Source organism: Dendropsophus ebraccatus, chromosome 12, assembly GCF_027789765.1.
Source record: "Dendropsophus ebraccatus isolate aDenEbr1 chromosome 12, aDenEbr1.pat, whole genome shotgun sequence".
Classification (NCBI taxonomy): Eukaryota; Metazoa; Chordata; class Amphibia; order Anura; family Hylidae; genus Dendropsophus; species Dendropsophus ebraccatus.
In genome coordinates, this window is record NC_091465.1 from 85,191,260 (window position 1) to 85,211,770 (window position 20,511).

The 20,511-nt window shown below is 43.5% G+C and overlaps 2 protein-coding genes across 2 annotated transcripts; both read left to right on the top strand.

The window, feature by feature from the left end:
• Positions 1–527: 527 nt before the first annotated feature.
• On the top strand, positions 528–7,148 carry C1QA (complement C1q A chain). The gene is made up of 3 exons (XM_069947596.1): positions 528–634; positions 4,674–4,858; positions 6,211–7,148. The coding sequence occupies exons 2-3, from the start codon at positions 4,696–4,698 to the stop codon at positions 6,780–6,782; spliced, it is 735 nt and encodes a 244-aa protein (XP_069803697.1). The 5' UTR covers positions 528–634; positions 4,674–4,695; the 3' UTR covers positions 6,783–7,148.
• Positions 7,149–12,054: 4,906 nt separating this feature from the next.
• Positions 12,055–16,270, top strand: C1QC (complement C1q C chain). Its single transcript, XM_069947314.1, has 3 exons — positions 12,055–12,181; positions 13,609–13,785; positions 15,271–16,270. The coding sequence occupies exons 2-3, from the start codon at positions 13,629–13,631 to the stop codon at positions 15,825–15,827; spliced, it is 714 nt and encodes a 237-aa protein (XP_069803415.1). The 5' UTR covers positions 12,055–12,181; positions 13,609–13,628; the 3' UTR covers positions 15,828–16,270.
• The last annotated feature ends 4,241 nt before the right edge of the window (positions 16,271–20,511 follow it).

The window sequence follows — 20,511 nt, forward strand, 5'->3', positions numbered from 1 at the left end:
TTCCGCTAATTTCCTCCTGCCTGACCCTATAACATGTCCTCCTCCCCATACCCATGGAGCTCTGCATCAGTATAGGGGGGTCCTTGACCCCAGACGTGGCTGAAGTGATTGGTTCTCACCCAGGAAACATTGAACCTGGTCTGAGGAAAGGTCATGTGACCAGCGCCCTACACATCAGTCATGGTAGTAAAGAGCAATATAACTACCCATGGTGTATGGCAGTGTACCAGACAATATGGCAATAAGGCCTGATACAGGCATTTATAGAGATTTCTCAGCCACACCACAACATTACATACAGCAGCTGGGGCACAGGTCCTGGGACACTGCACATTCTATGGGGAATATTCCCGGATAGGATATCTTACTGTAGACCTCCATGAAGACAATCCGAAAGTAGAGTTTTATTCAGCTTCAATCCGTTCAGGGCATCGGATGTGCAGCAAAATCATGCACAAGGGAGAGCCTGACTCTGCTGGGACCTGTAGTCCTTCCTCACACCCGCTATCATGACTGAGGTTTCCTCTTTGTTAACATTGTGTAAGAAGCAGAAGTAAGAAGAAAGCGGCGCGGTCAGAGGCTGCAGCACATCTCCTGCCGCCACCGGGCCTGCTCATCTCTTCTGCGCTATACAGTAATTCTTATATTATATTATACAGCATTATATAGTATTACAGCATATTATATTATATTATACAGCATTATATAGTATTACAGCATATTATATTATATTATACAGCATTATATAGTATTACAGCATATTATATTATACAGAATTATATAGTATTACAGCATATTATATTATATTATACAGCATTATATAGTATTACAGCATATTAGATTATATTATACAGCATTATATAGTATTACAGCATATTATATTATACTATACAGCATTATATAGTATTACAGCATATTATATTATATTATACAGCATTATATAGTATTACAGCATATTATATTATATTATACAGCATTATATAGTATTACAGCATATTATATTATATTATACAGCATTATATAGTATTACAGCATATTATATTATATTATACAGCATTATATAGTATTACAGCATATTATATTATATTATACAGCATTATATAGTATTACAGCATATTATATTATATTATACAGCATTATATAGTATTACAGCATATTATATTATATTATACAGCATTATATAGTATTACAGCATATTATATTATATTATATTATACAGCATTATATAGTATTACAGCATATTATATTATACAGCATTATATAGTATTACAGCATATTATATTATACAGCATTATATAGTATTACAGCATATTATATTATACAGCATTATATAGTATTACAGCATATTGTATTATATTATACAGCATTATATAGTATTACAGCATATTATATTATATTATACAGCATTATATAGTATTACAGCATATTATATTATATTATACAGCATTATATAGTATTACAGCATATTATATTATATTATATTATACTATACAGCATTATATAGTATTACAGCATATTATATTATACAGCATTATATAGTATTACAGCATATATTATATTGTACAGCATTCTATAGTATTACAGCATATTATATTATACAGCATTATATAGTATTATGGTGCGTTCACACCTACAGGATCCGCAGCTGATTTTCTGCAGCAGATTTCATTTAAATAACTGAACACAGCATCAAATCTGCTGCAGATCCTGTAGGTGTGAACGCACCCTTACAGCATATTATATTATATTATACAGCATTATATAGTATTACAGAATGTATTATATTGTACAGCATTATATAGTATTACAGCATATATTATATTATACAGCATTCTATAGTATTACAGTATATTATATTATACAGCATTATATAGTATTACAGCATATATTATATTGTACAGCATTCTATAGTATTACAGTATATTATATTATACAGAACTATATAGTATTACAGCATATTATATTATATTACAGAGCATTATATAGTATTACAGCATAATATATTATATAGTATTGCAGCATGAGGCTATGTTCAGACTGAGTAACAGACCGGCCGTTCCTTGACCCGGCTGTTCCCTGAAAAGATCATCCCGGACGCTCCTGCAGTACCGGCCAGATGATCTTTTGCCCCGCAGAGTTCTGATGCGGGCACATCCGCATCAGAAATATAGTGTGCACTGACAGGGTTTTCTGCGGCTGATATTCAATGAATAGCGGCCGCAGAAAACTGACATGTCCTAATTAGGGATGTATAAATTATAGTATCATACAGTATACATAGTATATCATACAGATATATATAGTTTTACAGTATATTATATTATGCAATGATTTATAGTATTAGGCTATGTTTACACAACATTTTTGATGACAAGAACGACCATTGTTTGCAATTAAAACAACGGCCGTTCTTGTCATAGAAAAATGTGTTGCACCTTACAATGTATATATATCATAGTGTAGTATAGATGTATCATACAGTGTTATATATATATATAGTATTACATTCTATTATATTATACAGGGATTTATAGTAATACAGTATATAATGCAATATATATATAGTATTAGAGTATATATGTTAGGGCTGGGCGATATGGGCCAAAATCAATATCGCGATTAATCGCACATGTAGCCGCGGTAACGATAATTATGACACGCCCCTTTTTGCAAACCACACCCACTTGCTATGAAAAACTGTCAATATCAAAAAAGTAAAAAACTCACTGAGCATGACTATACAGGGGTGGCGGACAGGGGTGTATAACTATACAGGGGACGGATAGGGGTGTATGACTATACGGGGGGGGGGTGGACAGGGGTGTATGACTATACAGGCAGGGGGTGGACAGGGGTGTATGACTATACAGGAGGGATAGGGGTATATGACTATACAGGGGGGATAGGGGTGTATGACTATACAGGGGGGACGGACAGGGGTGTATGACTATACAGTGGGGGGGGGGGGATGGGGGTGTATGACTATACAGGGGAGGTAGGGGTGTATGACTATACAGGGGGGACGGACAGGGGTGTATGACTATACAGGGGGGATAGGGGTGTATGACTATACAGGCGGGGTGGGCGGACAGGGGTGTATGACTATACAGGCGGGGTGGGCGGACAGGGGTGTATGACTATACAGGCGGGGTGGGCGGGCAGGGGTGTATGACTATACAGGGGGGACGGACAGGGGTGTATGACTATACAGGGGGGGGACAGGGGTGTATGACTATACAGGGGGGGACAGGGGTGTATGACTATACAGGGGGGGGGACAGGGGTGTATAACTATACAGGGGTGGCGGACAGGGGTGTATAACTATACAGGGGGGGGACAGGGGTGTATGACTATACAGGGGGGGGGACAGGGGTGTATGACTATACAGGGGGGGGGACAGGGGTGTATGACTATACAGGGGGGACAGGGGTGTATGACTATACAGGGGGGGGGACAGGGGTGTATGACTATACAGGGGGGGGGGCAGGGGTGTATGACTATACAGGGGGGGGGGGACAGGGGTGTATGACTATACAGGGGGGGGCAGGGGTGTATGACTATACAGGGGGGACGGACAGGGGTGTATGACTATACAGGGGGGATAGGGGTGTATGACTATACAGGCGGGGTGGGCGGGCAGGGGTGTATGACTATACAGGGGGGGGACAGGGGCGTATGACTATACAGGCGGGGTGGGCGGGCAGGGGTGTATGACTATACAGGGGGGGACAGGGGTGTATGACTATACAGGGGGGGACAGGGGTGTATGACTATACAGGGGGGATAGGGGTGTATGACTATACAGGGGGGGACAGGGGTGTATGACTATACAGGGGGGGGGGGGGACAGGGGTGTATGACTATACAGAGGGGGGACAGGGGTGTATGACTATACAGGGAAATGTAGTTCCCTTAGTAACAGTACAGGGCTGTAGCATAGGAGGAATGAATGGGCTGCAGCAGGATGTCTCCTATAACTTATCCTGCCTGCTGCAGCCCATTCGTTCCTCCTATGCTACACTCCTGTACTGTTACTTAGGGAAGTACAGGACAGCCGCCCCCAAATGCTGCTCCTCCAGCTCTGACACGCCGGCGTCCCTGCACACACAGGAAAACATGGGCAGTGTTCGCCGGCCGGGTGTGTGTGGGAGGAGCCTCGGAGGGGAGAGGTGGGGGGCCTCGGACAGGACGGGACCAGTGGGGGGCATCGGACGGGACTGGACCGCTGGGGGTGGGGTGGTATCTGACAGGTGAGGAGCCTCAGACGGGACCGGACGGGTAAGGAGGGCGGGCGCTTGGACGGGACTTGCGGGGGGCGGGGCCTTCTTACACTGCTGCTCCTCCACCACCTCCCGCTCTGATATTAGCGCCCCTGCACATAATGTACAGCGCTAATGCCAGGCGGCGTGCGTGTGTGCGGGGGGCGCTCTCACAGGATGGGCGCAGTGAGGGGGCACTCTAACAGGGAGATAGAAAGCAAAAATACCGCAGATACCGTCCTGGCTAAGTTGAGGTCGGTTAACCGACGCCAGTGACGGTATTGGTATTTTTGTGGTATACCGCCCAGCCCTAATATATGTATCATACAGTGATATATAGTATTCCACCACATTATACAGAATCAGTAGCATTATTACCGTACAGCATATTATATAATCTTGGTATCTTCTTCAGGGCTTTGGTTTGCTGTTTCACAATGACGTTCTTCTGGCCGTTCCTCACCCTTTTGCTGGTGGGATTTCCTCACCAGATTTGGTGCCAGTCACAGGACTGTCACGCTCCCAAAGGAAAGGACGGCGTCATGGGTCACCAAGGGAGGGATGGACGACCTGGACAGAAAGGAGATCAAGGAGACCCAGGTAATGTGCTCCTCACCAGAGTGTCATATGTCATATACGTCTCCATCCAGAGTGTCATGTGTCATACACATCTCCCACCAGAGTGTCATGTGTCATACATGTCTCCCACCAGAGTGTCATACATGTCTCCTACCAGAGTGTCATGTGTCATACATGTCTCCCACCAGAGTGTCATGTGTCATACATGTCTCCCACCAGAGTGTCATGTGTCATACATGTCTCCTACATGTCTCCCACCAGAGTGTCATGTGTCATACATGTCTCCTACATGTCTCCCACCAGTGTCATGTGTCATACATGTCTCCCACCAGAGTGTCATGTGTCATACATGTCTCCCACCAGAGTGTCATGTGTCATACATGTCTCCCACCAGAGTGTCATGTGTCATACATGTCTCCCACCAGAGTGTCATGTGTCATACATGTCTCCCACCAGAGTGTCATACATGTCTCCCACCAGAGTGTCATACATGTCTCCCACCAGAGTGTCATGTGTCATACATGTCTCTCACCAGAGTGTCATGTGTCATACATGTCTCCCATCAGAGTGTCATGTGTCATACGTGTCTCCTGCCACCTGTAAGGTCATACATGTCTCCCACCAGAGTGTCATGTGTCATACATGTCTCCCACCAGAGTGTCATGTGTCATACATGTCTCCCACCAGAGTGTCATGTGTCATACATGTCTCCTACATGTCTCCTACCAGAGTGTCATGTGTCATACATGTCTCCTACCAGAGTGTCATGTGTCATACATGTCTCCCATCAGAGTGTCATGTGTCATACGTGTCTCCTGCCACCTGTAAGGTCATACATGTCTCCCACCAGAGTGTCATGTGTCATACATGTCTCCCACCAGAGTGTCATGTGTCATACATGTCTCCCACCAGAGTGTCATGTGTCATACATGTCTCCTACATGTCTCCTACCAGAGTGTCACGTGTCATACATGTCTCCCACCAGAGTGTCATACATGTCTCCTACATGTCTCCTACCATAGTGTCATGTGTCATACATGTCTCCTGCCAGAGTGTCATACATGTCTCCTACCAGAGTGTCATGTGTCATACATGTCTCCCACCAGAGTGTCATACATGTCTCCTACCAGAGTGTCATCTGTCATACATGTCTCCCACCAGAGTGTCATACATGTCTCCTACCAGAGTGTCATGTGTCATACGTGTCTCCTGCTAACTGTCAGGTCATACGTGTCTCCCACCAGATCATGAACTTCTGGGGGTTTCCTGCTGTGAGGAGATTTATTATGGGATGGACAATGCAAACAATCCAGGCGTATGATGTCAGCGTTGACCACACATCTTATGACATCTTCTATTCTTGCCTCCTTTAGGGGCCCCTGGCCATTTCCAGGGACTGACAGGAAGTAAAGGAGATGCTGGAGATCCTGGGACCTCTGGTGATCCTGGTAACAGAGGCTACATAGGATCCGAGGGCCCCCCAGGGGCGCCAGGAGATCAAGGCAAAAAGGGGATCAAAGGAGCAATGGCGGACACAAGAGCTCAGCACAAGGCAGCGTTCTCCGCCATCCATCCCAAACTCAATGGAAACCGCCTGCTATTTACCGAAATCATCACCAATGAGGAGAACGTCTACAATAAGGAGACGGGGGAGTTCACCTGCTCGGAGCCCGGATATTACTACTTCACATTCCAGGTGGTCTCGCTGGGGGACCTATGTCTTCAGATCTGGATGAAGAAAAGTCAAGAGGCTGGAAAGAAGCTGCTGAGCTTCTGTGACCGCAATGCCCGCAGTCAGCCTCAGGTGAACTCGGGGGGCTCAGTCCTCAATCTGGACATTGGGGATCAAGTGTGGATAGAAACAGATGCCAAAAACCGAAGAATCGCTGGAAAAGACATCAGTAGCATCTTCAGTGGCTTCCTGCTCTTCCCTCGAAGTGAATGAGGACAATATGACCGGCACTGGTGGGACTGGTTCCCCCGTACTAGCCCAGAAAAAGAGCCTGGTATGCAGACCCTGGCTTGTGAGAAGGCCCTATTCCACGGAACGATTATCGTTCATAAACTCGCTCCAAGGACCGCTCATTAACGATAACACATAACACACGCGGTAACGTGAACGATATATGTAGTGTAAAGATTATTTTGCGGTTGTTACATGGTTTAAAACGTTGACCGGGGTGATCATGACCATACTACACACCTACTTTTTTTAAAACCTTTTTACGAACGACTGAAAGATTTCTAATTTTATAAACCGATTAGCGAATTATCTTTCAAAGACCAACGATTTTTTTTCGACACGCTGAAAAACGCTGAAAAAATTTTGAACGACAATAGAACGATTTCGCCTTTGTCGTTCGCTCGTTTACACCAATTCCACGGTCGTTGGAGCGATTTTAAGAACGATAATGGTTCCTTGGAATAAGGCCTTTATCCACACATATTACATACACATACTGTGGTGCCGCTCTGCGGGCGGGCCCCTAAGGGCCACCCATCTATAGGCCTGTCACTTCCAGCTTGCCTGTTGATTACAGATGAGGACAACTCGAGCATGCTCTAGTCTGAAGTTGGATCTGGCCCTAAAGACTCCTATAGGCCATAGGCCGTATCCATGTTTTCCAGGACTCCCTAGGGCTACATCAAACTTCTTCAGTAACCAGTATTCAAATGCCGAAAGACTCGAGCATATTCTGTGTGTCCTACAGCTGCCCATATTCTCTGTTCTTCCCACAATAAACTGCTTCAACCTTCCATCTCTGAGTTCTTCATTACTCCATACACAATCCACCTGTGAAGTCTTCAGCTCCGGCCACTATGTCACATATTGTTAAGTTGCTCCTTGTTTCCATCATTTCCATCATTTGGCCCCAATACCCCAGAATGGTAAGTAAGAACAGGATGATAGAAATCTTTATAATACCTACAATCTCTATCCCCAGTAACGTGGCCATACACCTCCAATAATTGGCAGGCGAACGATAGTTCCTATCTGGCGACTATCCAGCTCTAGCTGCTGCTTCTGTGTTCCAGAGCAAGGGGGTTGCTTCTGTGTTCCAGAGCAAGCCCAGATTGGTGGAGGCTGCAGTGATGACCTTCTGGAAGTTTCTCCCATCTACACACTGGATCTTTGGAGTCCAGACCATTGGCTTCTTGGTCACCTCTTCTGATGATCCTTCTCCCCCGAGTACTTAGTTTAGTAGGGCGGCTGCTCTAGAAAGAGTCCTGGTTGCTCTAAACATAAATGTAGCGTGTAAGAATTATGGAGGCCGCCGGGCTGATGGGAAGCTACAGTGCAGCAAAGATGTGTTTGTTCCTTTATACAGATATGCTCCTTCACACAATCCTGTTTCTGAGCTCTACAGGCAGCTATTTCCTCCTCATTAGACATGAGCGAATCTATAGCAGCAATGAAGCAAATGGCTTTGTTCCTATCTGCATTCTGCTCATCAGGCTGCAGGCTTTGAAATCTGCTCCACTCTGTGCCTCTCCTCCCCGGGTGCTGGGAAAAGATGGATCCAGTCCTGGGAAACTTCTCGCAGACCACGTGGAAATCCAGACATGTAATCCAGGAACCATGGATGGATTTAATAAAGACTAGAATTTAATATCCCACTCTTAAAGGGGTTGTCCAGGAAAAAAAAAAAAAGGACAGCAGGAGGTGTAACCAGATTAAACTAGTTGTACACACCTGTGTGTATCCTCTATCTCCTGGTTCCTCAGACATTACATTGCCACAGGAAACAGCCGCTCATTCATTCACTGAGGCATGACACTGATTGGCTGAGCAGGCAGCTCCTGGTGATGTGACATCACTGGAATCGGAAGATAGAGGAGACCAGTGGGGCCTAGCAGACTGGAGTACACTGGAGAAGACATCTCTTCTCTGGTCTAGCCAGGACTATAATGCAGCTCTCTGGTGAGAGAGAATTGGACTTGCATTGATTGGCTCAAACCTGGAAAACAGAGTTGAACCTCCCTCAAGTCTCTTCTAGCCCAGATGAAAGGTCATGTGACCAAGATTCTACATCCTTAACTTAGATAGCTCCACAGTGATGACAATATAGAGCAGTGTTCACTCCGGCACATCCATAATACCTCAGTGTATGCAGGTTCGGCAGTGTAACAGACAAAATGGCAATTAATACATGTTAAGCTCACAATACCCAGATACAGACTCCATCTTTTACAGAAAAAACTCACACAACAACTATATACAACAGTAGCAGCTGGGACACGAGTACTAAGACACTGCAAGATTTCACAAAATAGCTTTTGCAGAAGGAATGGAGTACAAAATCTAATGAGTCAACACAATCCAAAAAGTTTCTTTTAATATGAGGTTGCTTAGAGACAAGAAAGATGTTACCCCACGATTTGTAATACACAGATCTTACACAGCCTGGTGTAGCTGTCAATGGTATCTGCTGAAATCTTTCATTTTTATTTTATTTACATTAGTTCATTGAATGTCTATAACTTTGTAATATAATTTTATTAAAGAAAATGTGTGTGTGTGTATATATGTGTGTGTGTCTAGGACTGCACAAACCCTGGTCCCAGCTCAGTTACATATCACTAGTGCTGTAGCCTCCCCTGATGTCTATATATTACATGTTACCATTACAATAGACATTACACTGGGAGAGCTGTCTGTGTCACTAGTGCTGTAGCCTCCCCTGTCTATATAATACATGTTACCATTAGAATATACATTACACTGGGGGAGCTGTCTGTATCACTAGTGCTGCAGCCTCCCCTGATGTCTATATAATACACATCACCATTAGAATAGACATTACACTGGGGGGAGCTGACTGTGTCACTAGTGCTGTAGCCTCCCCTGATGTCTATATAATACGTTACCATTAGAATAGACATTGCACTGGGGGAGCTGTCTGTGTCACTAGTGCTGCAGCGTCCCCTGATGTCTATATATTACATGTTACCATTAGAATATACATTACACTGGGGGAGCTGTCTGTGTCACTAGTGCTGCAGCCTACCCTGATATCTATATAATAGATGTTACCATTAGAATAGACATTACACTGGGGGAAGCTGTCTGTGTCACTAGTGCTGCAGCCTCCCCTGATGTCTAAGGCTGGGTTCACACACTATATTTCAGGCAGTATTTGGTCCTCATAGCAACCAAAACCAGGAGTGGATTAAAAACACAAAAAGGCTATGTTCACATAATGTTGAAATTGAGTGGATGGCCGCCATATAACGGTAAATAACTGCCATTATTTCAATATAACAGCCGTTGTTTTAAGATAACAGCAAATATTTACCATTAAATGACGGCCATCCACTCAATTACAACATTATGTGAACAGAGCCTTTCTGTGCTTTCAATCCACTTCTGGTTTTGGTTGCTATGAGGACCTGACATGAGGACCAAATACTGCCTGAAATATACTGTGTGTGAACCCAGCCTATATATGACATGTTACCATTAGAATAGACATTATACTGGGGGAAGCTGTCTATGTCACTAGTGCTGCAGCCTCCCCTGATGTCTATATAATACACATCACCATTAGAATAGACATTACATTGGGGGAGCTGTCTGTGTCACTAGTGCTGCAGCCTCCCCTGATGTCTATATAATACACATCACCATTAGAATAGACATTACACTGGGGGAAGCTGTCTGTGTCACTAGTGCTGTAGCCTCCCCTGATGTCTATATATTACATGTTACCATTAGAATAGACATTATACTGGGGGAAGCTGTCTATGTCACTAGTGCTGCAGCCTCCCCTGATGTCTATATAATACACATCACCATTAGAATAGACATTACATTGGGGGAGCTGTCTGTGTCACTAGTGCTGCAGCCTCCCCTGATGTCTATATAATACACATCACCATTAGAATAGACATTACACTGGGGGAAGCTGTCTGTGTCACTAGTGCTGTAGCCTCCCCTGATGTCTATACAATACATGTTACCATTAGAATATACATTACACTGGGGGAGCTGTCTGTGTCACTAGTGCTGCAGCCTCCCCTGATCTCTATATAATACATGTTACCATTAGAATAGACATTACACTGGGGGAGCTGTCTGTGTCACTAGTGCTGCAGCCTCCCCTGATCTCTATATAATACATGTTACCATTAGAATAGACATTACACTGGGGGAGCTGTCTGTGTCACTAGTGCTGCAGCCTCCCATGATCTCTATATAATACATGTTACCATTAGAATAGACATTACACTGGGGAGAGCTGTCTGTGTCACTAGTGCTGCAGCCTCCCCTGATGTGTATATAATACATGTTACCATTAGAATAGACGTTACACTGGGAGAGCTGTCTGTGTCACTAGTGCTGCAGCCTCCCATGATGTCTATATAATACATGTTACCATTAGAATATACATTACACTGGGGGAAACTGTCTATCTCACTAGTGCTGCTGCCATAAAAAAGTTCAAATACTAACATATTTATAGACATCAGGGGAGGCTGCAGCACTGATACAGACAGCTCACCCCAGTGTAATGTCTATTCTAATGGTAACATGTATTATATAGAGATCAGGGGAGGCTGCAGTGCTAGTGACACAGACAGCTCCCCCAGTGCAATGTCTATTCTAATGGTAACATCAGAATTACACCAATTACACCTTTCTCCTATTTAAAAAAAAAAAAAAAAAAAAAAAAAAATTCACAACATTAGATATTCTACTAAAGAAATGTAAAAAAATAGGTTTCTGGAATACTCTTAATATCAGGGAATGGGATGACACTATAGCTGATAGCTCTGGTTTGTGGTCCTAAAATGAGTTTTCAGCACGTTCTTAAAAGGGAAAATAGTCCCATCTCTGACCTTATTGGAACCTGTGGTTATAGATACATAACCGCCACCTGCTACGGCCATGACCAGAGACCAGGGGCTGCACAGTATTCAGGGGCCACGCTGTGATGACATTAGGTAGGGCTCAGTCCAATGCCAATAAATGCTTAAAGATCCTAAACCAATCAATGTTACCACCATCTGGAAGGGGATGGGGTCCTGCTATAGAGTTACTGGGGCCGGCAATACCAGGAACTGTTTATGACCCTATTAAAGTTGTGGTGCATTAGATATGGGAAGCTGCCGGCTTCTCTCCACAAGGAAGTGAAAGTTTTTCATGTTCAACATTTTCCACTTCTATGTTTCTTATAAGAAACTGAACTTGTGGTTCTTGTTCCAGATGGGGAAAGCAGAAGAGAAAGTCCCAGTGTCAGCACCAGCCATGGAGGAGGAAAGAAGACATGACACTAAGCGAATACTGGCAGCCGTGGATAACACCAGCTCTAGAACTGTCCAGAGAAGAGTCTACAGCCTGAGGTGAGTGGCAACCAGGGGGCATATGTGGTGGGGAGGTAGAAGGTTATATCTATAGACCTGACAGGAGGCAGAGCAAGGGTTAATTATATCAGCAGAGAGATGGTCACTCTGTGTTTACTACACCTTTGTCTGTGATGGCACCTTCCTATAGATATTACTCCTTCTTCTAGTGACCCCCCTGTGGCTGCAGCATCTTCTAGATCAGGGGTAGGAAACCTTGGCTTTCTAGCTGTTGCAAAACTACAACTCCCATCATGCCTGGGCAGCCAAAGCTTCAGCTTTGCACCTTCCTCTAGTGACTTCCTCGAAATATTACACCTTCATCAAGTGACTGCACCTTCTTCTAGATATTACACCTTCTTCCAGTGACTGTACATCCTCTAGATATTACACCTTCTTCCAGTGACTGTACATCCTCTAGATAATGCATCTCTTTCCAGTGACTGCACCTTTTTCTAGATATTACACCTTCTTCCAGTGACTGTACCATCCTCTAGACCAATGCTTCTCAATTCCAGTCCTCAGGCCTCACCAACAGGTCATATTTAGAGGATTTCCTTAGTATTTAACAGGTGATATAATTATACCCAGTGCATCAGGTATTATCACAGGTGATATAATTATACTCAGTGCATCAGGTATTATCACAGGTGATATAATTATACTCAGTGCATCAGGTATTATCACAGGTGATATAATTATACTCAGTGCATCAGGTATTATCACAGGTGTTCTCTGTATGGGAAATCCTCAAAACATGACCTGTTGGTGAGGCCTGAGGACTGGAATTGAGAAGCACTGCTCTAGATACTGCACCTTCTTCTAGATACTACACCTTCTTCTAGTGACCCCCCCCCCCCCCCCCCCCATCCTCTAGAGGTGACGGAACCATCCTTTAGATATTGCACCTTCCTCTAGATATTGCACCTTCTTCCAGTGACTGTACCATCCTCTAGATATTGCACCTTCTTCCAGTGACTGTACCATCCTCTAGATATTGCACCTTCTTCCAGTGACTGTACCATCCTCTAGATATTGCACCTTCCTCTAGATATTGCCCCTTCCTCTAGAAATTGCACCTTCTTCCAGTGACTGTACCATCCTCTAGATATTGCACCATCCTCTAGATATTGCACCTTCCTCTAGATATTGCACCTTCCTTTAGTTACTAAAACCATTCTTTCCTGATGACTTAGCTTCAGAGGTGATCGATTGACTAAGAACTAATATCTTATAAACCTGAACTGGTTTCCAGTGACTGGTGGCCACTAAATGTCCCTTTATACTGGTCTTGGTGATGCTGAAACATTGACATTTTAATAAAGACGGTTTACACTTGAAATGAAAACCTTTGTGCATAGAAACATATATATATATGGAGTACAGAATCCACCATTATTCCTTTGTTAATGACCCTCATTTTCTAGCCATACAGAGAACCTCAATCATGTTGTTGGGGCCCGGGATCCTTCTCCTGACTCTTCTCACCTGGGTGGAGAGTTCAGATGTTCCCTGTATCTCCGCAATGCCAGGTATGCCAGGAATCCCGGGAATCCCAGGAAGAGATGGACGAGATGGGCAAAAAGGAGCGAAAGGAGAGAAAGGTAACGTCTTTTCCATGCAGAATATTCCTAATGATATGACATCTCCCTGTGAAGAGCTTATGCGGGTTCTCTGTCCAGCCTGGTCTAGCCTGAGCTCACAGGTCACTGCCCCCTCCTGGTTTTCTGCACCTTTGGGTTACAGGTCATTGTCCTTTACTGGTTCTCCATTCGATTGGCTTACAGGTCACCGTCCCCTTTTGGTTCTCCCCACCTTTGCTTACAGGTCACTATCCACTCCTTGTTTTTGTTTTTTTACCTTTGGTTCACAGGTCACTATCCTCTCCTTATTTTTCGCACCTTTGGGTCACAGGTCACTATCCTCTCCTTATTTTTCGCACCTTTGGGTCACAGGTCACTGTCCTCTCCTTATTTTCCGCACCTTTGGGTCACAGGTCACTGTCCCCTCCTTATTTTCCGCACCTTTGGGTCACAGGTCACTGTCCTCTCCTTATTTTCCGCACCTTTGGGTCACAGGTCACTGTCCCCTCCTTATTTTCCGCACCTTTGGGTCACAGGTCACTGTCCCCTCCTTATTTTCAGCACCTTTGGGTCACAGGTCACTGTCCCCTCCTTATTTTCCGCACCTTTGGGTCACAGGTCACTGTCCCCTCCTTATTTTCCGCACCTTTGGGTCACAGGTCACTGCCCCCTCCTGGTTTTCTGCACCTTTGGGTTACAGGTCATTGTCCTTTACTGGTTCTCCATTCGATTGGCTTACAGGTCACCGTCCCCTTTTGGTTCTCCCCACCTTTGCTTACAGGTCACTATCCACTCCTTGTTTTTGTTTTTTTTACCTTTGGTTCACAGGTCACTATCCTCTCCTTATTTTTCGCACCTTTGGGTCACAGGTCACTATCCTCTCCTTATTTTTCGCACCTTTGGGTCACAGGTCACTGTCCTCTCCTTATTTTTCGCACCTTTGGGTCACAGGTCACTATCCTCTCCTTATTTTTCGCACCTTTGGGTCACAGGTCACTGTCCTCTCCTTATTTTCCGCACCTTTGGGTCACAGGTCACTGTCCCCTCCTTATTTTCCGCACCTTTGGGTCACAGGTCACTGTCCTCTCCTTATTTTCCGCACCTTTGGGTCACAGGTCACTGTCCTCTTCTTGTTTTTCACACCTCTGAGTCACATATCACTGTTCGTTTCTGGATCTCTGTTCCATTGGTTTACAGGCCACTGTCCTCTCCTGCTTCTCCTCAGCATTGTCAGAGTGTCTGTCTTGTAAGCTCTTCTTCCTCTTGACTTATCAAGGTTCCTTGAGGTTCAGTACTGGGCCAGCTCTTACTTTCTCTATAGATAATGTCAGCGGATATGTACTGGATAATAATAATAATGGTGGTAGATCTCAGCTTTAACCTTTTTCTGTAGTTTTTCCTTAATAAAGGGTTGATCGATCAGCCTCCTTTGTTTATAAAGCTCATGTTTTGTTCTGCTGACTTCTGTCTCACATCTTGCTCGGATGTCCTATTGTTATCTTACAGGGATTCCAGCCAGCATCCATTCGCCCAGTCCAAAAGGTGAAAAGGGAATAAAGGGGCCACCAGGCCCAATGGGAAAAAATGGGCCCAAGGGACCTCCAGGCCCTCCGGGAGACAAAGGGGAGCAAGGCCCCCCTGGGGACAACGGAATGCCAGGCAACCACAAGCGCCAGTACCAATCGGCTTTTACAATGGCGAGAGCAACTGAAGTAAATCCTACGAAGAACTCACCAATCATATTCAACAGAATCATCACTAATGACCACCAGGACTATGATGTCAACACGGGGAAATTTGTGTGCCGGATCCCTGGACTGTATTACTTTGTGTATCACGCCTCTCATTCCTCCAATCTATGTGTCACTCTGTATGCAGCCAATGAAGAAAAGGCTAGCTTCTGTGACCACATGTCCAACACCTTTCAGGTCACATCTGGGGGGGTGCTGGCCCAGCTGGAGAAAGGCCAAGAGGTGTGGTTGTCTGTCAATGATTACAATGGCATGATTGGGATTGAGAATAATGATAGTGTCTTCTCCGGGTTCCTTGTGTTCCCAGATTAAAGCTTTATCTGAGCGTGCCCACCACTATGGGGGTAACATCTAGCTAGGTTTGATGTCATTTTAGTCACCCTGTAGGTTCAGGCTGGTGATACATATTACATAACCGATGAAGATTCAGCCAATGGTAACTACCCCAAGTCCCTCATAAACATGTATAGAATCCAAATGAAAAAGGGAGATATGTCACCGCGCAGACCATAAGTATAGAAGCAAATTTTATTGGTGTATATCCACAGGTAGCGCGTTTCGAGAGCGCTGGGCTCTCTTTTTCAAACCTCCAGGATACTTAAAACATGGTACACATCGAGATATGCTAGCATTGCTCTGGACTTCCACGTTGGTGTAGGACCTTTGCACATGTGCATTTCGATCAGACCATGGTGCCGACAGATTCACAGATATGATTTACGTTACTTCATCATGAATAAAATGTCAATTCACAATATTGTGAGTCTTCTTCCTCCGTGGCAAATGGAAATATCTGGGGCCAATCCCAAAATCCCACAGGATAACCTGGCTGCTTAGAGTTGTTCTTCAAGTAATACACATAATAGGCTTAGATACATTGGCTTAGCAGACAATATCATAGGCTTAGATACAGCTTTGACAAGAACTTTAACTCCTCTACATAGAAGAATGGTTGTGAATGATGTTGGGAACATTGACCACATGGAAGTCCCCCTGGACTGTCATTGTTGTATGAGACAATAAAGGTATATATAAAAAAAAAAAAGGTCCACAGATGTTTTGTAACCAAAAAATATTGGTGTCAAGGTTTGATGGGATCTCTAAACCCACCTCCCTGTTCTTCTAGCTCACATTGGGTCCACGCCACCACTCACTCTTTACTGACCATGACTGCAAGGCACAGAAAATACCGCCTTATATTGACCAAATAATAACATCATAAACTGACTATACAAAACATCATGCAGTGACTGAATTATACCGCCACATAGTGATTGAATTATACTGCCACATAGTGACTGAATAATACTGCCACAAAAAGACTGAATAATACTGCCACAAAGGGACTAAATAATACCGCTACAAAGGGACTAAATGATACCACCACACAGTGACTAAATAATACTGCCACACAGTGACTGAATAATACTGCCACAAAAGGGACTAAATAATACTGCCACACAGTGACTGAATAATACTGCCACAAAAGGGACTAAATAATACTGCTACAAAGGGACTAAATGATACCACCACACAGTGACTAAATAATACTGCCACACAGTGACTGAATAATACTGCCACAAAGGGACTAAATGATACCACCCACAGTGACTTAATAATACTGCCACACAGTGACTGAATAATACTGCCACAAAGGGACTAAATAATACCGCCACACAGTGACTGAATAATACTGCCACAAAAGGGACTAAATAATACTGCTACAAAGGGACTAAATGATACCACCACACAGTGACTAAATAATACTGCCACACAGTGACTGAATAATACTGCCACAAAGGGACTAAATGATACCACCCACAGTGACTTAATAATACTGCCACACAGTGACTGAATAATACTGCCACAAAGGGACTAAATAATACCGCCACACAGTGACTGAATAATACTGCCACAAAAGGGACTAAATAATACTGCTACAAAGGGACTAAATGATACCACCACACAGTGACTAAATATTACTGCCACACAGTGACTGAATAATACTGCCACAAAGGGACTAAATGATACCACCCACAGTGACTTAACCCCTAGACGACCCTGGACGTAGGGTTACGTCATGGAAGTCTGTCCCCAGACGACCCATGACGTAACCTTACGTCCTGGGTGTTTCTCCCGCTATGAAGCGCGCTCCGGAGCGGAGCGCGCTTCATAGCAGGTGGGGGCCGGCTGCAATCAGCAGCCGGGACCTCACCGGTAATGACACGCTGCAGCGATCGCGCTGCCGCGTGTCATCAACCCCTTAAACGTTTAAGTGTAAGTGACAGGGGGAGTCCCCTGTCACTTACCGATCGGGACCCCCGCAGTGTGACTGCGGGGGTCCCGATCGTTGAAACGGACCGCTGGAGGTCTCTTACCTGCCTCCGTGCGGTCCGATCTATTAAAATATAACAAGCGTCATTGTGATCGGTAAACGGCGTACACGAAAAGAGGGGAAAAAGTGCGCAGATTACCGATTTTATGTTACATTATATATTTTAAAAAAATCTATAAAAAGTGATCAAAACATCCGATCTTCACAAATATGGTATTAATAAAAACTAGAGATCATGGCGGAAAAAATGACACCACATACAGCCCCGTAGGTGAAAAAATAAAACCGTTATAAGCGTCACAATAGGCCCATTTTATTAATATTTAATTGCCAAAAAAAAGGATTTCATAAAAAAATACATATATAACATTAGAGAATCTGTGTAACCTGCATATGGTTGTGTTCGGACTGACCTATAGAATAATAGTATCATGTCGCTGTTACCATATAGTGCATTAAGTAGACACAGGAACCCCCCAAACGTTACCATATTGCATTCTTATTTACGATTTCACCTATTTATATCTTCATAAATAATATATTTGGGATTCCGTCATACATGTTATGGTAAAATGAATGACGCCATTACACAGTACAACTATTCCTGTAAAAAACAAGCACTTACATGGCCCTGTAGATAGAAAACTGAGTGCTAGAGCTCTTAGAAGGGGAGGAGGTAAAAACGAAAACACTAAGATCAAAATTTGCGCGGTCCACTGGGTCATTTTGGGCCTGGTCCTCAAAGGGTTAATAATACTGCCACACAGTGACTGAATAATACTGCCACAAAAGGGACTAAATTATACCACCAGACAGTGCCTAAATAATACTGCCACACAGTGCCTAAATAATACTGCCACACAGTGCCTAAATAATACTGCCACAAAGGACTGAATAATACTACCACAAAAGGACTGAATACTACTACCACAGTGACTAAATGATACTGCCACAAAGGAACTGAATTTTACCACCACATAGCGACTGAATAATACTACCACAAAAAGGACTGAATGATACTACCACACAGTGACTGAATGATACTGCCACATAGTGACTGAATAATACTACCACATAGTGACTGAATGAATAATACTACCACACAGTGACTGAAAAATACTACCACAAATGGACTGAATAATATTGACGCACAGTGAATGAATAATACTAACACACAGTGACTGAATGATACTGCCACACAGTGCCTAAATAATACTGCTACACAGTGACGACATAATACTGCCACAAAGGACTGAATAATACTACCACAAAAGGACTGAATAATACTGCCAAAAAGAGACTAAATAATTGCCACAAAGGGACTGAATTATACTGTCACATAGTGACTGGATAATTCTACCACACAGTGACTGAATGAATAATACTAGCACAAAAGGACTGAATAATATTGACGCACAGTGAATGAATAATACTAACACAAGGGACTGAAGGCCACAAAATGGTTAAATAATAGCACCTAACAATGACTAAATAATACTGTTACACAATGTCTGAATAATAGCACCATGCAGTAAATGAATAGTACCGCCACACAGTATATGAATGCCAACATCCAATGACTAAATAATACATTAACTGCATAATTCAAGCATGCGATAAATGCATAATATAATATATAACAATAACTCCTTTATTTATATAGACTCCAACACATTCTGCAGCACTTATATCAGCCAAAAACCGAGACACCATGCTGCCCACTAACTAAACTACAATACTTTATTTTAATAAAATGTAATACTGCCATATACTGACTGAATAATAATCCATATACTGACTGAACAACACTACCATACACTGACTAAATAATATCGCCATACAGTAGCTACTCAATTTGTATGGGAAGAACGCCATAAAATGGCGGAATAATACCAACATAGATTGGCTGAATACTACCATATGATGACTGGATTCTTACATGAATTATACCACAGTATATAAAGAGACTGTAGATATACCTATACTGTACTAATACAACAATTTTTGGTCTACAAGAGATAATTGTAAACAGTCTGGAGAATGGAAAGCTTCCAATAAACGTGAGAAGTACATGAGGAGAAGATGAGGAGGACATAAAGAGGGCATGAGAAGCATATGAAGAACATATTCAGAGGACATGAGGGGGACATGAAGAAGATGAGCACAAGGAGGACCTAAAAACATGAGGACATAAAGAGAACATGAAGAACACATGAGGAGGATTTGAGGAGGACATAAAGAGAACATGAGTAGAGATGATCGAACATCGTTGATGTTCAGGTTCGTACGAACTCTAACCATCAGTATTTGACTCCCACAGTCTTCCCGCTCCGTGGGGAAGGTGGAGACAGCCCGAGTCCTGCCTGGAAAACAGTAATACAGCCTGGGCCATAGGTTGTGTTCAGGCGGGACTTGTGCTGTCTCCACCTTCCCCATGGAGCGGGAAGACTGTGGGAGTCAAATACCGATGGTTTGAGTTCGTACAAACCTGAACATCAGCGCTGTTTGATCATCTGTCAACATGAGGAGGACATGAAGATATGTGGAGGAAATAAGAAGGACATTAAGATAACATGAAGAAGACATAAAAAAGACAGCAAGGAGGACATGAAGAAGGTATACAGAGGCCATGAGGGCATATTCCCCCATATTTTATTTTCT

Excerpts from the sequence above, each read along its gene's own strand:
- C1QA (XM_069947596.1), top strand. The coding sequence starts at position 4,696 with ATGACGTTCTTCTGGCCGTTCCTCACCCTTTTGCTGGTGGGATTTCCT. Across the intron at positions 4,859-6,210 it reads AGGAGATCAAGGAGACCCAG|GGGCCCCTGGCCATTTCCAG; the intron begins GTAATGTGCTCC and ends TGCCTCCTTTAG.
- C1QC (XM_069947314.1), top strand. The coding sequence starts at position 13,629 with ATGTTGTTGGGGCCCGGGATCCTTCTCCTGACTCTTCTCACCTGGGTG. Across the intron at positions 13,786-15,270 it reads AGGAGCGAAAGGAGAGAAAG|GGATTCCAGCCAGCATCCAT; the intron begins GTAACGTCTTTT and ends GTTATCTTACAG.